Source organism: Myotis brandtii, unplaced genomic scaffold, assembly GCF_000412655.1.
Source record: "Myotis brandtii unplaced genomic scaffold, ASM41265v1 scaffold406, whole genome shotgun sequence".
Classification (NCBI taxonomy): domain Eukaryota; kingdom Metazoa; phylum Chordata; class Mammalia; order Chiroptera; family Vespertilionidae; genus Myotis; species Myotis brandtii.
This window is the reverse complement of record NW_005365599.1, coordinates 1,482,407-1,505,772: the sequence shown is the minus strand read 5'-3', so window position 1 is coordinate 1,505,772 and position 23,366 is coordinate 1,482,407. Positions and strand designations below refer to the sequence as shown.

The 23,366-nt window shown below is 38.8% G+C and overlaps 1 protein-coding gene across 2 annotated transcripts in view; it reads right to left on the bottom strand.

Moving 5' to 3' along the window:
- BTLA (B and T lymphocyte associated) overlaps positions 1–21,820 on the bottom strand; it is a 33,271-nt gene extending 11,451 nt beyond the window's left edge. For both annotated transcript variants that reach the window (XM_005873339.2, XM_014545399.1), the window contains exons 1-2: positions 21,591–21,820; positions 4,327–4,650 (exon numbers count right to left, since the gene is read on the bottom strand). In XM_005873339.2, coding sequence (XP_005873401.2) covers positions 4,327–4,650; positions 21,591–21,666 — 400 coding nt within the window. In that variant the 5' untranslated portion in view covers positions 21,667–21,820. The remainder of the gene's footprint in view (positions 1–4,326; positions 4,651–21,590) is intronic.
- Positions 21,821–23,366: the final 1,546 nt, after the last annotated feature.

Below are 23,366 nucleotides of genomic sequence, written 5' to 3'. Positions count from 1 at the left end.
TGTGGAAAAAAGGGAACCCTTGTGCACTGTTGGTGGGAATGCAAATTGGTGCAGCCACTGTGGAAAACAGTATGGAGTTACCTCAAAAAATTAAAAATGTAATTGCCACCCAGCGATTCCACTTCTGGGAATATATCCAAAGAAACCCAAAACATTAATTCAAAAGAATATATGCACCCTTATGTTTATTGCAGTGTTATTTACCTACATAATTTTATTAACCAATGTCATCTTGGTAAGTTCAACAAATTTTTAAAAAGCGAACGAATCAGATACAAAAATAGAAAATTTTCCAATATCCCCTAAGAAAGATATTTCAAAGGAAGAAAAGGAAATATTTTTTCATAATACATCCAAATATATTTACAAAAAGCATGATTCTTAAATATAATTTCAAAGTATAGTTTTCTCCTCATCTTGTACTTAGTTCACTGAATACTTCCAGGTATAGAAGAAAAGGAATTTTTCCTTGACCCTTTCCTGTTGTTTGCTTTTATAACTTCATGAAAGGAAAATTCCACTCAGTTAAAAGCCAGTTATTAAATAATTTATTTGACTTTTTGAGGTAGCAGAGATGACCCAAAGAATTATGACACAGTTCCTGCTTCCCAGGAAAGTATAATCCTTGATGGAATAAAAGATACATCCACACATTATTTTAGTACCAGAGGATGTGTGATAATTGAGAGGCACAGACCTTCAATAGCATAAAAGTGGCTAGAAAAGAGAAATCACTTCTGCCCTGACCGGTTTGGCTCAGCAGATAGAGTGTCCGCCTGTGGACTGAAGGGTCCCAGGTTCAACTCCGGTCAAGGGCATGTACCTTGGTTGCAAGCACATCCCCAGTGGAGGGTGTGCAGGAGGCAGCTGATCGATGTTTCTCTTTCATCGATGTTTCTAACTCTCGATCCCTCTCCCTTCCTCTCTGTAAAAATCAATAAAATATATTTTTTTTAAAAAGAGAAACCACTTCCTCAAGGGTGAACATGAAAGTTTCCATTAAGAACTTGGGAAATAAGCTGGTCTTGACAGAAGAGGTAGAATTTGATAGATGGAGGCAGATGCATGGGGGTCACACGAGTGGTGACAGCGGCATTGGAAGGACCGTGGTGAAGACATGGCAATGGCAAGTAGGGCTGTTAGGCTGGAGTTGAGCGTTTCTTTATGGAATCCAGAAACAGCCCAGAAAGATAGGTGGAGATTCAAAGTGGAAGGCTTTGAATGCTGGGTAACAACCTTGAGCCCAATGTTATAAGTGCTGGAGATGCTCTGCAGGGGACACAATAAATGATTGGGATTATGAACAAAGTTTATTAGAAAAAATAAGTTTATCAGGAAGATTTTAGGCTGAAATGAACAAAAATTGGAAAACACTAAAGAAGAGGAAGTCATACAATAAATTGAAATCATTTAGGAGGAAGATAATGAAAATCTGAGATGATCAGAGAAGCTGTAGGAGGCAACACATGGGAGAGTGGAAGGTTGTTGACAGACAAAAATAGAAGGCCAAAGAAAAGTCCTGGGGAATTCCCAATGGGGGTCAGGAGTATTAATTAACAGAGTGATAATAAAAGAAGTGAGACTGGCCCAGTGGTTTAGCATCGACCTAGGAACCAAGAGGTCACTGATTTGATTTGGGTCAGAGCACATGCCCGGGTTGTGGACTCCATTCCCAGTACAGGGTGTACAGGAGGCAGCCGATTGACGATGTTTCTCTCTCATCAATGCTTCCATCTCTCTATCCCTCTCCCTTCTTATCACTCTAAAAATCAATAAAAAACATATTTTTTTAAAAAAATAAAGGAAATGAAAGAAAGGAAGGAGAAAAGGAAATTAGGAGAGTAGAAGTCTTCAAAGAGAAATTTAAAGGGCCTTTAATGTCTCCTACTTAGTTCTTAGGCCACTTCATCCTTCATATTCTTTGTCCCAATCGGATCCTAATGAAAAGCACATCTCCTCAGGGCACAGGGTATAGGAGGGGCTGCTGCCTCCCTTTTCCTCTGAAGTTAAGCTCCCTCCTCCACAGGAGAGACAGATTATTATAGAGACAGATTATTAATCCTAATTTTAGCCTTGACTTGATTCCCTAGAACAGGCACTTTACCAACTGCACAACCATCTGGAGTGGTCAAGGAAAGACCCAAATATGGGAGAGACATTTGGCTAAAGTCCTCTCTCTTATACAGAAGTGGATTGGTCTCGCAAGGAAAGACTAAATCGTACAAGAAGGCTCTCTTCCAAGGGAGGTGGGCTTGATGTCACTATATTTAATTTTGTTTATATATTACATGAATATACATTATATAAATTACCGAGTAGTGCTTATTTTACATTTAACAGTATAATTAATATCATCCAGGAAGTAACATTTTTGTAAGTTTTTCTTTTTGTTGTTGTTGTTGTTAATCCTTACCCAAGGCTGGGTAAGGATTTTTTTCCCCATTGACATTTTAGAGAGAGTGGAAGGGAAAAGAGAGAGAGAGAGAGAGAGAGAGAGATCAATTGGCTGCAACCCAGGTATGTGTCCTTGACCAGAATTGAACCTGTGACTCTGGGCTGATGCTGTAACCACTGAGGTACACTGGCTAGGGCAAATTTTGCTTTTATTTTTAGAGATAGAGAGTGGAAGGGAAGGGAAGAGACAGAAAGAGAAACATCAATGTGAGAGAGACATATCAATTGGTTGCCTCCTGCATGCGCCCTGACTGGAGCTGGGATCAAGGCTGCAACCAAGGTACATGCCCTTGACCAAAATCAAACCCAGGACCCTTCAGTCTGAGGGCCAATGCTCTATTCACTGAGCCAAACCAGCTAGGGCAAGTTTTTCTTAGTTTTTGCATTTATTTTGCCAGTTAAAAAAATATATACTACTTCTTTTAGAATTTTATCTTATTATGTAAATTAATAGTACAATTCTCTCCAGAAAGCATTAATTCCATACATCCTCAATATAGGCTTCTCCAGGTTGTTAAAGGCATTTTTTTTCACTTACCATAGATTATGTTTTTTAATTCATTTACAAAGTAATCTTTATTGAACCATCCACTATGTGCCAGACACTATGCCATCTATTTGTAGAGAAGCAAAGATGTTTGAGACACAGCCTCCGTTCTAAAGAGGTTTATAAACCAGTGCACAGATGGTCACAGGCAACTAGCATTCAGTTTGACCCCAAATTTGCAAAAGCAGAGTCTCAGGGTTGCAGCTAGCACCAAAACATTGTACTTTCTAGGTTAAATTTCTTCCTACATGTTTTATTCTATTTTATACTAATCTAAGTGTAATTTTTTCATAATTTCTTTTTCAGATTGCTAGCTCATTGCTAGAGGATAGAAATACTACTATTTTTCTGTTGTTAATAAAACTGTTGAATTAATTTATTAGCTCTAGTAGTTTTTGAGGATTTTAAAGGATTTTCTCTATATAATATCATGTCATCTGTGAAAATATATTTTTACTTCTTCCTTTGCAATTTAGATAGTGTTGTTTTTTTCTTGCCTAGTTGCTATGGCTAGAAATTCCAGTTCAGTGTTGAATAGAAGCATACACCCTTGTCTTGTTCTTCTTCTTAGGGGAAAAGCTTTATCTTTCACCAATAAGTATGATATTAGCTTTGAGAGTACTTTAAACCAAATTTTTTTTCCTGTCCCCCAATCCTCTTTTTTATTTTCCATGTTTCATTCAGTTTAGTTTTGCCCAATTTAATCTCAACCTGTCTTTCCTCTGTAGTTTGAGCCTATTGCGATCCTCTGGAGAGACTCTGTGGAGACAGCTAACTCTATAACTATTCTTAAAACTTATCAGGGAGTCAGGTTATTTGTGTGCTGTTTGCCCTCTGTGCAAACATGAACTATTAACATAACTTCAAGTATTTATTAATAAATGTATAATTTTCTTACCACTACAAACATAACTTCAAGGAATCATTATCAGTAAAAGTCAAGGACATAAATATGGAAGAAAAAATAAAAGAAAAAGTAAACAAGGACAGAGAATAGAAAACTGCCTACTACTATTGGTATTCACTTTGTAATTTTCCCCACATTTTAGAGATCTACTTTTGGACTTACCAAATAAATTTTATTCTTCCTTAAGGTAAAACAATAAATTTTATTATATTTTTCTACTCTTCTCTAATTCACTCACCCCAAAACACACATATACCTATGCACACACATGTGCATACATGTTTCAGTCTATGAGGTGTAGCACCATTTTAATGTTTTATATAAGTTCAGTGTCTAACACAATTACTTAAGAATCTGGGTTCTTTTCCTTGAAACATGATGAGAAAAATATTAGATAGTCTCATTGGCTAGAACTCACCATTCACATTAATAGCTATTGAGTGACTTTCAATGAGTACAGATGAAACATTCAAAAAACAGCGGTATGATCCATTGTCAGTAGGCAATGCTTGATCAAAATGTAGAATAAAAACAGAAATATTCTGTCTGTCTTCCCATTTCATGTGTAACTGATGGCTAGCTTCCAGAGGCAAACACTGCTTTTCTTTAAACTTGCACCAGGTCACGTTAGGTCTGTCAGCACAGTATACCACAGGACATTCCAGTTGAAATGGATCCCCTGCATAGACGTTCTGCATTGACTCCCTCTGAACACGAAGTTGTGCTTGACATGTTTTTTTTCCTGAAAGATAAAAACAAAATTAAAATCAAATCTGTCCTGGAAGGACCAGACCTTTGCCACTTCAACAGTTTCTGCCAAAGATTTCTTAAGCACCATGCTATAATTTTTTGAGATAACATTTTCAGTAATTGACCCTCACTAGCAGAGTGTCTGGCATGTGGTAGCACATAATAAATATTTGCTGAAAAAAATAAGTAAATAATTTCCTCAATTATTCAATAATTTCCAAAATATTTTTATTATAAAAGTATGTATTCTCTTATTGTTACTTATTTTTATTAATGTATACCTTCTTTAATAGGAAGCAAATAATAACAGCATTTTTTAGTCAATTACTTATTATATTCCAGAGGCTGTTTAAAACGCATAAGTATTTTAACGCATTTACTTCTTACAACAAAAACAATACACATCAGCAATTTTCAACTGGTGTGCCGCGGTAGGTACACTGGTGTGCCACAAGAATTTTTAAAACATGCAATACCTGACTATTTAGTCAGAAGCATTGACCTCTTTTCCCTTAGCTTGTCCAAAAATATAATGACAGCCAACACGACAATAGCCATCTGGGGTGAATGAATCAAAATTATACCTATTTTTTTGTCAAATCAACAAAAAATGTATTTTAGATGTGCCACAGAATTTTCAGTAGTTTATGTGTACCATGAGATGAAAAAGGTTGAAAATCACTGATGTATATTATTATGGCCCCACATTCCCCATACTGCTCTACCTAGCATAATTTTTCACTTTTTTTCTATACCCTTGGCAGCATGGTATAAAAATATGCTCATTTTTAGCTATTTCCTAACATCTGATAAACCTGTCACCATAATTTCTGCTCACATATCATCAATCCTTGCTCAGAGTAAGTATTACCTGATTGAGTTTTCGGGAATCAGATTGAGACAAGAAACCTGTAAAGAACTTTTAGAAGCTCTGAATATTTATAATTAGGGTGTACCAAAAATATGTATACACACTTTAACAGCTGATAACTCACTTAATTTAGAAAATGAACTGTATGTTAATAAACACTGACTTTATAATCATTCAAAGTGTGTATACATTTTTGGGGGACACCCTGTATTTATAACTGCTCTGAGATCTCAAATAAGTGCACAATAAGGCTTCCCAATTCAGTTGCTTCCAAAAATTCAGAATAAAAATGAAAGCAAACTAAAAGTGAAGTTATAAGAATGAGGTTTTCAAAAAAATGAAGAGAAAGGGTAAGATAATTTAGTAAAAGGAAGTACCGACCTAGATGTGGTTAGACTTATGACAAAAAAGCAAGGAGGCAGAGGTGGAAAGACCAAGTGAAACCTTTGTTTCCAGAAGTCCGATGCTCTCCCTAAGTTAATAGGCTCTCTCAGCCTCCTAAGTTCCCTTTTCATTTACTGGGATAAGTCAATCATAGTTTATGGAGCCCATAACTCTGTGCCAGCATCGTGAAAAACGACACGATAGTTATAGACAAAGGCCTTCTTTTTCCAAAAATTTCTTTTTTTAATCCTCATGGGAGGATATTTTTTTTATTATTATTATTGACTAGAAGCCCGGTGCACAATAATTTGTGCACTGGCGGGAGGGGGGGTCCCTCAGCCCAACCTGAGCCCTCTCAACGTTTGGGACCCCTTGGGAGATAACCACCTGCTGGCTTAGTCCAGCTCCCCTGGTGGCAAATGGCACACCCAATCCTGTGGTGTCTGCCCCGTCTCCCCTGGTCACAGAGGGCAGGCCCGGATCCTGTGCTGCAGCAGGCAGCAGGCAGCAGGCAGCAGGCAGCAGGCAGCAGGCGGCGGCTCGGGATTCTCTACTAACACCCAAGTGAACATAAGGGTGACCCTGAATTTGAAGACGTGTAAGATTTCCCAATAGTTTTCAGCTTCCCCCCACATTTGCAATTTCTACTCCCTGTGTGCGTAATTAACCATACACATTCTTAGTGTGTCAAGGCTGCCAACTGTCCCCACATATCCATTATCGTCTTTCTTTTATTTATTTTTTTAAATTTATTTTTTATTTTTTAAATATATTTTACTGATTTTTTACAGAGAGAAAGGCTGCCTGCAGTATGCAAATTAGCCGCCATCTTTGTTGGCGGTTAATTTGCATATCATGCTGATTAGCCAATGGGAGGCATAGCGAAGGTACGGTCAATTACCATGTTTGTCTATTATTAGATAGGATTTTAGAGAGAGGGGAAAGGGGAGAAAGAGAGAGAGAGAAACATCCATTGGTTGCTTCCCGTATGTGCAGGAACCAGGGATAAAACCTGAAACCTAGGTATGTGCCCTGACCAGAAATAGAAACCAAAAGCTATTGGTGTAGAGGATGACACCCCAACCAACTGAGCCACCCAGCCAGAGTGACAAAGACTTTCTTCCCTCAAGAAACTTACCATTCCATTTGTGAGACAAGATTAATTAACAACAGAGTATCTTCTCTGAAATAAGTTTACTATCTACCACTCTTTTTTCTTCAAGCTCACCTGGGCTGAAAGGAAGGCTCAGAGGGATCTTTTATAAATAAATAAGACATGGGCCCTAACTGGTTTGGCTCAATGGATAGAGCATTGGCCTGTGGACTGAAAGGTCCCAGGTTCGATTCCAGTAAAGGGCATGTACCTTGGTTGCAGGCACATCCCCAGTAGGAGGTGTGCAGGAGGCAGCTGATGGATGTTTCTCTCTCATCAATGTTTCTAACTCTCTATTCCTCTCCCTTCCTCTCTGTAAAATATCAATAAAATATATTTAAAAAAATAAAATAAATAAGACATGGTATCTGCCAGCATGGGGCATGCCTTCCAGTGGAAAATAAAAACACTTGACCAATGAGAGAACAAAATAACACTGGTAAAGAGGTGCAAACTTTGCGTGGGTGTGCAGAAGATTCACTTCTGCTGGGGAGATTGGAACAAGGCTTATGGAAAGATTGTGTTTGAGCTGAACCTTATGAGGTGAACCAGGAGCTCTTTGATATTAGAGCAGTGAGTGGGCATGGGAGGTCATGGAAGGGCAAAGGCAGAGAGGGCAGGAATCTCATGGCAGATTCATGAATTGATATGCACTTGGGTCATGGTTTTCTGAAACAGTGACATGGAGACCTCTAGCTGCTTCAGAATAAATGGAATAGCATTAGGTGGGAGAAGTTTACATTTTGCTTATCAACCATGAGAAAATACAGAGCTTGATGCTTTTGAGATATTTATAAAGGTCATGGAGATAGCTAAAAATTAGAATATTCATTTGAACATGGTTGTTCAAATGCTAAAACATTGTGTGATATTGAGAGAGCCACCCAGACTCCCTGGCATTCCATTTCTTTAAAATAAAAATAAAAGGATTGGATGGCAAAAAGAAGAAAATTATCACTTACTACCCTCTCCCACACAAAAATACATACACAACTTCACCTCCCTCAGTGTGTGACTGACACTATAAAGTTACTTGTAAATCTCGCTTTCTGTTATATTACATTTAGCCATCGAGCTGTCACCCAGTGCTAATAGTACAGTTGACCATCCCTTGTAGTTCCAGCATTCTTTGACTATATATTTGGGAGGAGTGTACAGAGTGGAGAAGAGAGCGAGCTGACCACATCGCTGACTTGCAATGGGATTATGGGAACACTCCTGCAGTTCCTGCATATTCTTATCAGCAGGATGGGGATCATCAACTGCCACATTGTCTATCATGGGAATTTTTCTTGAATGGAGGAATGAATAGATAAATAGAGGCTTGCCATACTCTCTAAAAGTCATCAAGAATACTCTCTCTTTGTACAAAGAAGGTGTTATATTCCCCATGTCTCCGAAACAAAAACTAATGTTTGTAGGGCAGGAATGATGCACTGAGCTCATTGGCACCATTTTAATTTTCCACCTGACAAGCATGTTGACTTTTCTTTGCTGCTTGTCCTGAATTGTGCATATCCCTCTTATGACACTCAGGACATCCAAACCTGTCCCCAGTGGGTTTGTCCTGTCAAAACAAAACATTTTCTGAAGAGAGATGAAGATCACATTTGTTTGTGGCTGGGGTTTATAGGCCAATGTTAGTTGTGGTTGTTCCTGCTATTATTGTTCCTGTTGTTTTTCTCAAACATTCAGATTTAGTGGTAGGAAATTCTCAATGCTAAAAATAATTTAAATACATGCAGTAAAAGGATGAAACCTCAACCATCCCCAAATTATCAAATGATACAGTATCCTTTTCCAAGTCTTTATAGGTTTAGGAAGCTTCTCATTTTAAAACTTCTTATGGAGGCTAGAAGGGGTTAATAGGGGGAAAGGGGGGCATATGTAATACTTTCAAAAATAAAGATTTAATTTTTAAGAATTCTCATGGAAATCACTGTTGTATTATCACAATGGGTATAGCCCATGACTAGGCTGTACCTGGCATATTTGATGCTCAGAGAACATTTTTAACAATCCCCTCTTCTATATGGGAACATATTCTTGGAAATAATTGTGAAATGAAACAAATAATAAAATGAAATGAAAAGACACATAGCTGGTGAATAATTTTTACTGAACTTGTATATATAACCATGCAAGTTAAGAGATATTTGAAAAATAATGTTAGAATTCAAGAAAGTAAAAATGTACTATTTACTTAATAATTTTATATCTACCTGGTGTGAACTTTAATTCTTTAGTTATAGCCTGATATATTAGTTTATATAAATAATTTTCTAGTAACTAATAAGTGAATTATATTAAAAACTAAAATGCTAAAAAAGATAAAATTTAGGTAAATTACTAACTATAAAGTTCTTTTCTTCATTCATTTTTTAATTTAAAAATAATTAACACTTTAAAGAGAAGAATATATTTCAATTGTAAAGATATTAATCAACCAAACATTTCATGTATGAATGCACTTTAGTTCATTCATGAAATTATACTTCAAAGTCTGTACAGTTTTACTGTTTCAAATTTTAAACAAATAAATACTCAAAATGGTTACATAGAATGAAAGAAATAAAACCTCTCACATTCTGTGTCTTTGTCTCTATAATCACTGTGGTATTATTGTGTTTTTAAAATCTACTGCTTAAACGCAGGAATGTGGAGAACCACAGGGACTGGAGATACAACTGTGCCTGGAGCAAGCTTGAGTGATTCTGAGCATTATGAATTTACTCTTGAAATGTAGCTGAATTTGTATATGTCCAGGGCTAACTTTATAACTGGGAAGTTCTCTGAGTTAATTTTCCTTTTTTAATTTAAAAAAAAATTATCTTCATTATTGAGAGTATTACAGATGTCCCCATTTTCCTCCCACTACCCACCTCCACCTAGTTCCTCAGGCCTTCACCACATTATTGTCTGCATAGAATGTAATGGTTATCAAAGAGGAAGTACTAAAAATATGTTAATTTGAAGCTTTCATACATATTATTAAAACTCAGCAGTAACCATAGTAATTATTTAGAACTTTAAACCAAAATTATTTTTAAGGGGAAGAATATTCTACCACTGATATTATTGAGAATTGCTGGCACATGGTGATAATTAAAAATAGACCAACTTTTATTTGTTTTTAAATTCTGTACAGACAATGTACCTCTTACTGCCCACACCAGGGGTGTGAATATCTCATTGTTTAGATGACAGTTTATTTAGTAATGTGACTGTTCCTAGTGCAAAGGGGATGCAGAAAGAGGCTGCCATTGCTCCTTAATTTTCCCCTTAGATTTTTCTTTGATTATCTTGATTATACAGTCTCTCAGAGCCCTCAGATCTCAAAGAGGAAGAGAGCCCATGTGGCTGGATCAACCAAGAAAGGCTTCAAGGAGGAGATTGAACTCCCTCCTGCCCCATACTCCATCCTGGGGCAAATCTGGTCTTCTTCCCATTATCATAGTATAATACCATCACCTACCTAGCAGCATGGGAGTCATCTTGATATCTTTCCCCTTTACTGTTCCATTTTATCAGTCCCCAAGTAACTTGATTCAGCATGCAAAATTTTGTTTTCATGCCACTACTTTAATTTGTGTCTTATTCTGCTCCATGTGGGTTATTGTCACAGCTTACCAACTAATCTTCTACATTCCAAATTTGGCCTTGCTCCCCTCCCCCTACTTCAATCCATTCTCTACATTACTGTCAGTTTGTATTCATAAAATGAAAATCCAATCACAGGACTTTTTTCCTAAAACCCTCCAGAGACTCTTTAATGCTTACAGGGACATGTTCAGATGTCAACAAATAAAATTTACCCCCTGCCTCCTTATGCAAACTAAACCCACCCCCATATTCCAGCAACCCAAGTACACTTGATATTCTCCTTGGCAAATGTCCCATGTTATTTTGTGTGATATACAGCATCCTATCTAATAAAAGAGTAATATGCAAATTAGTCATCACTCCATCACTCTGTCACAAAGATGGCAGTGCCCAGTCCCTTCAGCCCCGCCGCTGAAGTGTCCAGGCCTGTTGGCCAGGCAGGTGACAGGGGAGGCAGAGGGGGGGCCGAGGGGCGGAGCAGGTGATCTGAGGGGACAGGGGCAGAGCTGGCGATCAGAGGGGGCAGGGGCAGAGCCAGCGATTGGAGGGGGCAGGGGCAGAGCCAGCGATCAGAGGGGGTTGGGGGGGAGCCAGTGATTGGAGGGGGCAGGGGCGGAGCCAGCAATTGGAGGGGGCTGGGGGTTCCCTGCCCAGGCCAGAGGCCTCAGTCCTAGGCAGGGCCGGAGCCAGCAATCAGAGGGGGCAGGGGCGGAGCCGGCGATCGCAGGGGCCTGTGCAGGGGCAGAGCTGGCAAAGCTAGGGTCTGGGGGTCCCCTGCCCAGGCCTGCAGCCTTGGCCAGAGGCTGCAGTGAGGTAGGGGCGGAGCCGGCGATGGCAGGGGCCTGGGCAGGGGTGGAGCCAGAAAAGCAGGGATCTGGGGGTCCCCTGTCTAGGCCTGCAGCCTCGGTCAGAGGCTACAGGCCTGGGCAGGGGTGGAGCCGGGATCGGAGGAGTCTGGGCAGGGGCGGAGCCAGTGATCGGTGTGAGCTACAGAGGAAACACCTTTTCTGACCGCTCATTGGCTAAGCTCCCTGTATGCCACTGGTAATATTCTTAGTAACTTGGGTAATAAGAATCCAAAAAGGTGATCTAGGGTTTTTCCACCACACACCTAGAGAAAAAAATACGAAGGTCTGCTGCTGGAGGGCTAAGAAATGTCATATCCTGCCCTAGCTGGTTTGGTTCAATGGATAATGCCTTGGCCTGCCGACCGCAGGGTCTGGGTTCAATTCTGACCGAGGGCATGTGCCTAGGTTGCAGGCTCCTCCCTGGCTGGGGCCCAGGTCAGGGCTCGTGCAGGAGGCAACCAATCAAAGTGTGCCTCTCACTTTGATGTTTCTCTCTATCTTTCCCTTTCTCTTCCACATTCTCTAAAATCAATGGAAATATATCCTCAGGTGAGGATAAAATAAAAAAAGAAAGAAAGAAAGAAATTTCATATCCTATGAAAGACACATCTTGACAATGCCTAAAGAAAGTTGTCATTTTTTCATGGTGAAGGGACTGGAGTCCATGTTGATAAAAACACCTTGGTGGCTGCAGTGACTAGCAGTGGCTGCAGCAGCGGGGTGATGGGGCTGGTGCCTTCCCCTGATTAGCCCAGTCACCTCTCACAAAGGGAGGCCAGACTGCGGCTTAGGCCCGCTCCCCAAGGGGAGGGGAGCAGGGGGCGGGCCTAATCTGTCAGTAGGACATCCCCTGAGGGCTCCCAGTATGTGAGAGGGGGCAGGCTGGTCTGAGGGACCCCCCCCCCAGTGCACGAATTTCATGCACCAAGCCCCTAGTTCTATTATAATTAAACTAGAGGCCCAATGCATGAAATTTGTGTAAGAGGCTCAGTCCTCACAGCAGCCCCTGCTGCCTCACAGCACTGCCCCTGCCCACTGGTCATTCTGGAAGGTTGTCCTGGAAGGTCCTTCTGGAAGGCCGTTCCCCCATCTGGTCTAATTAGCATACTAGCTCTTTATTATATAGGATATGTGTTTATGTATCTGTCTTCCTATCTGCTCTACAACCTTTTGGTGGGATGGTACCTGCCTCTACTGAGGAGATAGCCTTAGAAAAGGTTCAAAAGTAAGATGGCATGATGTACCCTGAGACTTAACAGAGACAGCTTCATGGAGAGAAAATTCTGTCCACAACTCTGACTAATGCTCTCTGTGTACTAAGGACACAGAGCAGACACAGCTGAACTCCCTTAGAGAGGCCAGTCAAAGGCATTGAGGTGGAGGATGTATGCACCTCAACATGCCCTGCAGTGGTTAAGCTTTAACCACTAAAGAGAAACTACACCTCATGAGTATGCAGAGTGGAAAGACCTGATTTATGTCGACTCAGGTTTATATTAAAAATATTTAATAATTGACATGCTGTGGTCATCCAGATACCCACATCCACCAATCAGGAAGGCATGCCAGCCCCAAACAACTGCCTGGCCCAGTACCTCCCAGCCAAGTAAGTGTAGCTGCAGGTACAAGTGCCATCAGGAGCCAAAAAGGATACATAATTTGTGAAACTTATTAGCTCTTTTAAAAAAAGTTTGTAATTCAAATCTTATATGAAATACAATTTTTTCTTATTTTTTAAAGACCATATGTCTTGATTATTATCGTGAGGAAAATCCCAACCAAGCTTTCCACTGGATAAAAATCTTTCCATTGAAAAATTCTTACATATTATGGAAAGTTCAAAATGATTATATTCACTGAACGAAATGAGCACCTGTAATAAATGCAGAATGTCTGACTGGTGCTAAGACAACATTAGAGTTGAACATAAAAAAATGTAAACAAATAATTTTTGAAAAACTGAAATGACTATAAAGGGTATAATATGCTAATAATTTTCTATGACATAAACTAGGAGTTTAGCTTCTTTCAGATAGACTATGATAGATCACCAATCAACCAATTTCAGACACATGGTAGGAGGGTTATGGAAAGAGATAATTCTTCAGCCTCAGGAGGAAAATAGGTCTTCAGAGGATGCAGATGGTCTGATCTGCTTTCTAGAGGATTTGAGTGGAGGATAGGAGAGGAGCTATGATGACCACCAGGGAAGAGAAACCAGTGCCTCTTCCCTTATAGATTGGTGTGGATTTAGTGATCCCTTGAGGCAGTGGCTTGAGCATAGCCAAGGCCGATCCAGGTACAGCAATAGCGGCCATGTAATCACCCATCAAAGATCGTGGGAGAGCATCCACCTGGACACTCTCAGGGAATTACATGCACAGCATCAGAAAGCCCATTGGGCATTCTTTCCCTTGTAAGCTAGTTGCCATTGACTCACAAAATTAGAAATGTGGTGACATGAGATGAGGGTGGGGAGTTCCACCTCATACAGAACCACTAATATTACATTGTATTATGTAATGTTGATTAAACTTACTACTTTTACTCTGTGGTTAAAAAAAAACACTCCATAAATCAGATATTCCAAGAAATGCTGGAAATACGTGGGGAAATATGAATAAGAAAGATGCACACATACATATGTTAAAATCAGGGCTTCTATTGTAAAGAGTGATCATTGTTAGTTTAAGAAAATCCTATAAATTAATCTTAAGGGGTAGAATAAAAACTGACTGAGTCTCAGCCCCTATTGTCAGATGGAAGATATTCACCCACATCTACCTGAGAAACATATAATGTAATATAAATAAAAGACATAGAACTGGTATGCAATAATAGTTTAAGTTTTTCTTTTCTGTGCATATTGTCTGATACTGGTCTTTTGAGAGAAGTAGGTGTCTCTTCCAAGTCTAAACACACACAAAGAGGGAGAGAGAGAGAGAGAGAGAGAGAGAGAGAGAGAGAGAGAGACTTACATAATATGAAGTTTTTTTTGGCTAAAATGGAACTGGGAATAATTAACTTCGCACCAAGAACACACATGGTGTAATTCCATATTTATTCCCTTTACTTAAAAGACCATGAAACAAGAAAATTAAGAGAACTGTTATAGTCATCTTTTATTATTATTTACTCTTTAAAACCTTCCTTTAGGTTTGCTTTATAATTTAGCATATTTTGAAGGAAATTCTTCTAGTGCTAGAATTTCTCATCTTGTGATATATCTATTTGAGGGAAATTTGAAGACTATCTTTTCAATGTAGTTGTATTGAGCAATTTAAGACCAAGCCATGTATCTCTTGGCTTTATCTAGTTTGGGGTTATTCTGAAGTTGTTTTGTTTTGAAACAGTCATTCTAGTATAGCTTTGCCTAAAAGTTAGCAAAGCGCCATAGCTGGTTTGGCTCAGTGGATAGAGCGTTGGCCTGCAGACTGAAGGGTCCTGGGTTTGATTCCAGTCAAGGGCACATGCTTGGGTTGTGAGCTCGATCCCCAATCTGGGGTGTGCAGGAGGCAGCCAATCAATGATTCTCTCTTATCTCTCCCTCTCTCCCTTTCTATCAATGATTCACTCTTATCATTGATGTTTCTATCTATCTCTGAAATCAATTTAAAAAAAGTTAGCAAAGTTACAAAGTACCTGTGCCATGTCTCTTTTGAGATATTAAAGAATAGGACAAGCAGAGCGCTTTAGTGATCATTAGGTCAGATAGCACATGGATGGTTTGTCACTTTGGGAGCTCACCTCCAGAATCACCTCTTTGCATTCTACATTCATTGCCACTGGCCCACAAGCACATTGCATCTCACATTATCCGAGTGCTGTAGAGCTATCTTAGATCCTCCAAACAGGAGAAACAGGGATATGACTAATATTTTTTGAGTTCTTATTATGTCCTATGCACTTTTAGGTACTATATATATGTGTGTGTGCGTGCACGCGCGTGCGTGTGTGTGTGTGTGTGTGTGTGTGTATTGTTTCATTTGATCCTCACAACAATTTTATAAGGTAGTTACTATTTTTATCTTTATTTTAAGTTTTGAAAACCAAGTGTTAGAGAAACTAACAGGTCAAGAGAACTACTTGGTAGAAGGCAGAGCCAGGACCAGGACTTGAACCCAGGCCCGGCTAACTCTAAAGTACAAGCTCTTCTCTTGCAGGGGGATAGTTGTGAAAGCCAATGAGAACATATAGGAAGGGTCCGTAGGACTCTGCTTTCTCATAATAAACAATAAGTGTCAGGTATTATATATTTGGAATAAAATTAATGTGGCTAGGTTGAGTTATTGTTCAAGGTCACAAGGCATGTAGGTAGCAGAGACAAGATGGAAACCCAGAAGATCTGCTTCAAGTGCCTTCCCTCTGAATAGTTGTTTCCAACTGCTTTCATAGGAATCAGCAGTGATGTATAAAAATGGGTATACTCATCAGGCAAACAAATATAATATGGAAAAAGCAGTATATCCCAGAGAAAAATGTTCTTCTATCTGAGAGATGAAATCCTACAGAAATACTAGTACATTACCAGCAAGGCCAGCCTTGGTCAAGTAAAAAAAAATATTTGTCTTTCGGTACTTTTCCAAGTACCTCCCTACCAGGTAACAAATGTTCCCTTGTGATTCTACCCTATTGGCACCGTGTTTGCCTCCCCATGACAGAGGATTCAGAGTCATGCCCACCCTATGTGACAAGAATGAGTGTCTGGTGGAAAGTTTGTTGGCCAATGTGTAATTATCTTTCAATACAATGAGACCTAAAAAACAATGTTTTATGTTGTCAATGTAGAGACTAGCTCTGGCCTGGGAAGACACTAATTACCTGACACAGGTGGGCCTGTCTTTCAGAGGTGATAGACTCTTCACCTTGGTCACAGTGACTTCAGGAAGAAAAGTAGGGCAGAAAAATCTAAGAGAATATCTTAGAAGCTGGAGACAGCAGCATCAAAGAAAGCCTTCAGCATTTTATCAGAAATAATAACCTATATAAAAGATAACATTAGGTACTAAACTTATGGACCTTGGTCATAGAGAACGTTTTATGAATTTGACCCCAAAAGCAAGGGAAGTAAAGAAAAAAAAATAAATGGATGGGACTATATCAAACTAAAAGGCTTCTGCACAACAAAAAAACAAAACAAAACAAAAAGGCATCCAACCAAATGAGAGATAATATTTACAAATGACATTTCCGACAAAGGGTTAATATCCAAAATATATGAAAAACACAAACAACTCAGCATCAAACAAACAATGAAATTTAAAAGTGGGCAAAGCACCTGAACAGACACCTCCCCAAAGAAGACATACAAATGACCAACAGATAAATGAAAAGATGTTCAACCTCACTAGTGATTAGGGAAATGCAAATCAAAACTACAATGAGATACCACCTCACACCTGTTAGAATGGCTATAATCAACAAGGCAGGTAATAACAAGTGTTGGAGAGATTTTGGAGTAAAAGGAAACCTCATTTACTGGTGGTGGGAATGTAGATTGGTATAGCCACTATGGAAAACAGTATGGCAGTTCTTCAAAAAATTAAGAATAGAGTAACCATATGACTCAGCAATCCCTCTCCTATGTCTCTACCCAAAAAACTTTAAAACATTTATTTGCAAAAATATATGCACCCCTATGTTCATTCCAGCATTATTCACAGTGGCCAAGATATGGAGAAAACCAAGGTGTGTTTCAATAGAGGATTGGATAAAGTAGTATGGAATATTACTCAGACATAAAAAAGCCAAACCTTGAGAATATTATACTAATCAAAATAAGTCAGTCAGAAAAATCTAAGAACCATATGATTTCACTCATATGTGGGATATAAAACTGAAACTATTTGACACAGGCAACAGTATGATGGTTACCAGAGGGAAGGGGTTTGGGGCTAGTAAAAGGTAAAGGGGGCCAAATATATGGTCACAAAAAGTGATTTGACTTTGAGTGGTGGGCACACAATGCAATATATAGATCATGAATTATAGAGATGTATACATGAAACCTATATGATCTTAGTATCAATAGCACCCAAAAAAATTTATTAAAAAAGAAACCAACATGAGTATTTCTAAATATTGCCTACAGTGATAGAATGGTTAAGTATGGTGCTCAGAATAAGTTTAGGTTTATGTGTTATTGGAAAGACACAGGGAAAGTTCATTTTCACTTCTTTCCCAGATACTTCCTGGGCATCCTAATACATTCTGCTATACTGAGATTCACTGGCATTTTCAAAGCCCTAGAAGATACTTAACAATATCTATGCAGGCAGAAACTGCCAATTGCCCCCCTTGCGCCCCCCCCCAATATTAATTCTCCTCTTCTAATATCAGAGAAGTGAAATGGAGCCATGACCATCTAGCTAGAACCTAAATGCCCCAACCTTCCTTATAGCCACTTCTGGACAATGGATTGTTTGTGATATATTCAAATTCCAGGTTGTACTCATAAAATAAATGTGGCTATTAGGAAGGAGGAGAGGAGGTACAGAGCTCTACCTGCTAAACCTGATGTTTCCCTACTACTGGCCTCTAACACTCTCTTGGCCTGTGTTCAAAGTGAACCTCAAAATGTACATATTTACATTCTGAGAAAACTACAGTGATACCCCTGCTTGTGTACACACAGAAACATGCATGTAAGTAATTTCTTCTATGGGATAAACACAGAAGTAAGAATCTATGAGAGGATACCATAAAGGTGGATAATACTGAGCTTATTTTAAGGTAAGAGAATGGAGAATATTAGAAAAGTGAAACAAATTGCTTATGATACAATGTGATGACAGAATATAACTCAAATCTCATGACTCCCAAATTCTGTTATCATTTCTTGGTGACTGGGGATGATAGCAGGTAATGATATCAACGGTTACTTATAGATGACTTTGTCAACCCAAATAGGTTAATGTCATTATTGTCCCCATTGTTTAGATGAGGGAAGAGAATCAGAGAGATTATAGTCACAGAACCAGTGAATGGCAGAGATGGAATAGTAATCCAGTCCTAGCTCTAGAGTCCCACCACTGCCTCTCCAAAGAACAAAGCAAAACGTTGATTTCATTTTTAAACCTGATTACAGATACTGAACCTTTTCTTTCAACAACTCTAAACTCTCAGTAAAGGTGAAATTCACAAATAATAGAAATTAAGTAGGAGAGTCCCAGCGAAGCAAGATAAACAGCACTTGACTCCAACATTATAATAGAGGAAATTTTGATAGTGGGAGAGAGGAAGCAACAGTTAATTAAAGAGCTTTTTAGTGTTTGGGAAGTCTTTTCAAGACTGTAATCAGCGTAGGGGTTAACCTATTCAAACCTTAATTCAGGAAATCCTGCGCTGTAGAAAGTATTCCTAGACATTTACGTCAAAGGTAGTCATATTTAGTGGCAGGCATTCATATAATAACAATACACAGGCATTTGGCAGAAGGCAGCACTCTACTTCCTGTGCCCATTTCAACAGCAACAAATAGATACAGTCTTAAAAATAAGCCTGATAAAGACCCTGAAACTTCAAGGAATGAGACACATGCAGAGCACTTTCTGTCCTGTTTCTGCTCTGACTTAACAATATGGCCAGTTCACCGTGAAGCAACACAATCTTTGTGGGTGGGATGTGGACTATGGATCCATGGTTCATACTGAAGTATCACAACACAGGCTAAAGAGGACACAGGCAAGACCCAAAGGAGACTTGGCCATAACCACTGTGTTCTCAAAAGAGCCAAACTATGAGTGTCCTCTGCTACCAGATCAGATTAGGATTTTTTTTCTCACAATAAGCCGTGATCAATCAAAGATTTCCTATAGTCTTCATTCGGGATCATATATAGGGCCAAGTGGTGTAGTCAGACATTAGCTGAAGTGCTTCTGACTGCTTAAAGGTGGAATCCTAGGTTGACCCTCAACTGAACAAGTGGCCCAGGGCCTCACAGCTGGAGCTGCTCACCTGCAGTGAGGCAGGTGACTGACAGGGGCTCTGCACTGCAGCCTAGTCCCTGCCAGCATGTTCTGCACATATACTTTTCATCGGAATAGAAATTCTACGTCAGATATAGACGGGGCAGAGTGCCCCCCTGAAGTACTTTTGAGAAACACTTAAGCAAGCATGATTTCATTATAGAGAAGTAAGTTTATAGTGAATGTTACGTTTTTCACAACCTTATTCTCAGTGCAGCCTGATTTCTGGGAAGAGGCACACCCATCTCACATTGAATTGAAGTGGAGGATGAAAAATATCTTTTTAAGTTATTTTTAAACACTTTGAAACTGTGCCAGTGTAAAGAATTCAGTGATTAACTAAATCACAGGAATTCTCCAAGATATAAAGGTTGTGTGATTTTTAAGAAATAGTCATTAGCTCTGTCTGGGAGAACAAATCTCACCAAACATTCCCTTATCTCAACCTGTGTCCTAATTTAATGAAAGAAATGCTATAATCCATCAACTGCTATGTAAGATACCTGGCCAGGACTTTATCCAAGGCTTTCCCTTTCATTTTCCAAAGAATTAGGTTCACTATGTTTTAGGCCAAATATATTCATTTTATTTTAGCTTTAAAAACTCAACTATTTTAAATAATAATGTTAAACCTTGCTGCCCATTTAATTGAATTTTGTGGGGGTTGCCTGTGAAAATAATATTAGCAAAAATGCCATTAACATTTAGCAAGCTTTTATTGTGTGCACTTGCTGTGCCAGTTATTTTATCCATATTACTGCATATGCAGTGTCCACAATAGGCCCATAATTTAGGTACAATTATTATCTCTATTTTACAAAGGAGGAAACTAAGGATAAGAGAAGATAAGAAACTTAACCAAAGGCAAACAGTAAGTGGCAAAGCCAGTAAACTAACCCCATTCTAACACTCAAGTTCTTTTTTGTAAGCATGTTGGGAGGGGGAATAGAAGTTGTACCCCAATCCCAGTCTGATACAGCACTAAAAATTATTTTATTTCATTTTACATGGAATCGTTTATATATTCTTCAAATTGGTATAAATTATTTTTGATAATATTTGACTCCAGTTGTAGCTATGTGATTGAAGGCATCTTATGGAAAGTGAAAAATCCAGTCATCTATCTAAACCCCCTTGTCAATGTAATACCAAATATACACACATAAAAATATACAATCATGAAAATACTTAGATGACTAAAGGGGAGTTTTATTTTTCTCCTGGTTATGTGCCATCCTGGCATCCTGGAGACAAATACCAAATCACCCTGTTCCAGATTTGTAGATACCATTTTATAGGTTTTCAGGGGCCATATTTTTGGATTTAAAACTGGAAAAAGTATGTGTGCTTGTGGTTATTATAAAGTAGGATATTTGTAACCAGACCTGAGAAAAATCTAAAACCGCTGGTAGCTATTTATAGCCCTTTACAATGTGTCAAAGTTAGGGAGCTAATGAACTCATAAAATCTGCAAAAGTGGCCGAACATCATCTGTGCAGAACCCAAGCTGTTTTCTATGTCAAATGACACCCAAATCAGAACCATTTTCTTAGACGCAATGACAGAATGCTCCAATTCTATCTTTCTCAGCATTTTCTCAATCGTTATTCTCCAGGCACACACTCCACGGAAGCAAGTAGTGTGATTTTATTTAGCAACATTATTCCAGAGTAGCCATGGAGTGAGGTATCCGATACCTTTCCTACCGAACCGAGTAATACAACACTCACTCTGCCAAGCTTTGGTTTGGAAAGAACAAGCCATTCACCATCAGTATGACATTCAGAGCCGTTTTGCTAGTAGTAGTGCTAAATTTGTCCCTAACGACTTATAACATCTACCCAATTCCTTTTTCTTACTAATAGAACATGTTTTTAAGAAAATCAGCCAAAAAGACTTGAGTACAATACCATGTTCTAATATGGTTAATATCCTAGAATGTCTTCAGTGAGCAAATCTAACTACTTCATTTTATCTACCATTGTCGTCCACATAAACACCACATCCCAGTAAGATCAGCAAGGAAAAACATTACCTCCAACATGCCCCTAAGAAAAATAAAATAAAATAAAATAAAATAAGAAATAATCTAAGTATGTGTTTCACCTTCGATACTCCAGATGCCCAGAGGTGCGATTAAGAAGAAGATCCAAATTCCAAGCATGGTAGGCAATGTCTTCATTTCCTGTGCCCATCGGGAGCAAAATCTTCTCAAGTAGAAGGCTTCCCTTCCTCTCCTGAGCTCTTCAGGGTTGGATGGGGTTCACTACCCCAGCGACATCTGTGAAATAGAGAGAGAGGATGTAGGTACAGACACTAGGAAGAGCGTGAGTAGCTTGAGAAGCAAAATGAACAGAAAGAGTACATGGTATCCTGTGGTTTTTGCTTCTTGTCACATTGGGTGTTCACTTTCAAATGCTCTGATCTGCAAAGCAGCTCAGTCCTTAACTTCTCCTTCCACTTATAACCCTTTGTGTCCCACATTAAAGTTTTTCTCAATCAAATTTCAATGACATGAACAAACTCTAAAGAAATCTATATGGTTGCAATGTTTAGGTTGAGACTTTAATGAAACCAAGGTCAAGAAATTTATGGTAAAAACTACCTATGGTAAGTATATGTTTCCCCCCTTTTCATAGCGTGTGATTATGAAACTTTTTTTATGTAAAAGATCTTAGATTTTTCTTCCGAAACATCATGTCATGGTACAATAAGAATGCTTATTGTCATTAAACCAATGGAGGTTTACTTGAGGTTATGGAGAAAATGAGTGGCAGGAAGCACTTCCTCAACAGGTGAGGGAAGGGCAACTGCCTTTAATCTGTAGATAAATATCAATGGAACAAGATCATGGTTAGCATTAGCTGCTTGTTCTCTCCAAATAATAAAGTTTTGAGCTAAATGACATCTTGAATACCAATTAAAGGAAACTTTCATTTTCAGCATTCTTCATGTGGTTATTGTCTGGATTAAATAGAATTGTAACAATAAGGGAATAAATGGAAAAGTTCGAGATCAGATAGCTCAGGGTCGATGTGGGACTGTTTGCTCCAAGGCCACTTCTAATAATTAGCTTCTAATTATAGCAGTTAATTAAATCCACCCACTTGAGATTCCAAATGAGAAATCTAGATTTGTGACATCTCTGGTCATTGACAGAAGTTGGTTTTGTGAGTCTTTCTCTCAGAGGCTGGTGATTTTCTTCTAAGGCCAAATTTCAATGGTTTTAAGTGCATGAGGTTAAAAAAACAGTTTTCATGTACTTACTGATCCAAATAAACAATTGTGCACAGGTTGGAGGCACAAAGATGAGTTAGTCACAGTTCCTGATTTTAAAGAGCTCAGTAACCAGTGCTGTAATTTTCTCATATGAACCTTTAGTGTTGAAACTTAGGCATTCATGCATTTCAACCACCACAGTGTAACCCACAGCAATTATATATAACTTCTTAGAGCTTCCATTTCTTATCCAGTAAACACCCTGTGAAATATTCATGCAGCATTTACACAGCTCTCCATACTCAAGGTGAAGTGCAAACTGCCTATGGCAGCTGAAGCAAGGCTCACTGTCCCTTTAAAATGGCCCCAGGAGTCAAAAGCCATGAACCATAAACCACGGATCTCAGGATATTGTCACAAACTGGAGAGAAGTTATATAAACTTTATCTCAGAACAAAACCTTTATGATTCACTATTTAAAGTTTTTCTTCATCTAAAAAAAGCCTATGCTAATTAGGTAGCATTTGTAAAAAATACCTTTTGCAATATGTATTTTTAACATATATCTCTTTTGTTACTTTTAGCAGCATGATTGATGCTTTATGCTTCCATAGCTGGAGTCCCAAGAGCCCCACTGGAGACAGAGCCCTCCCTCAGAATCAG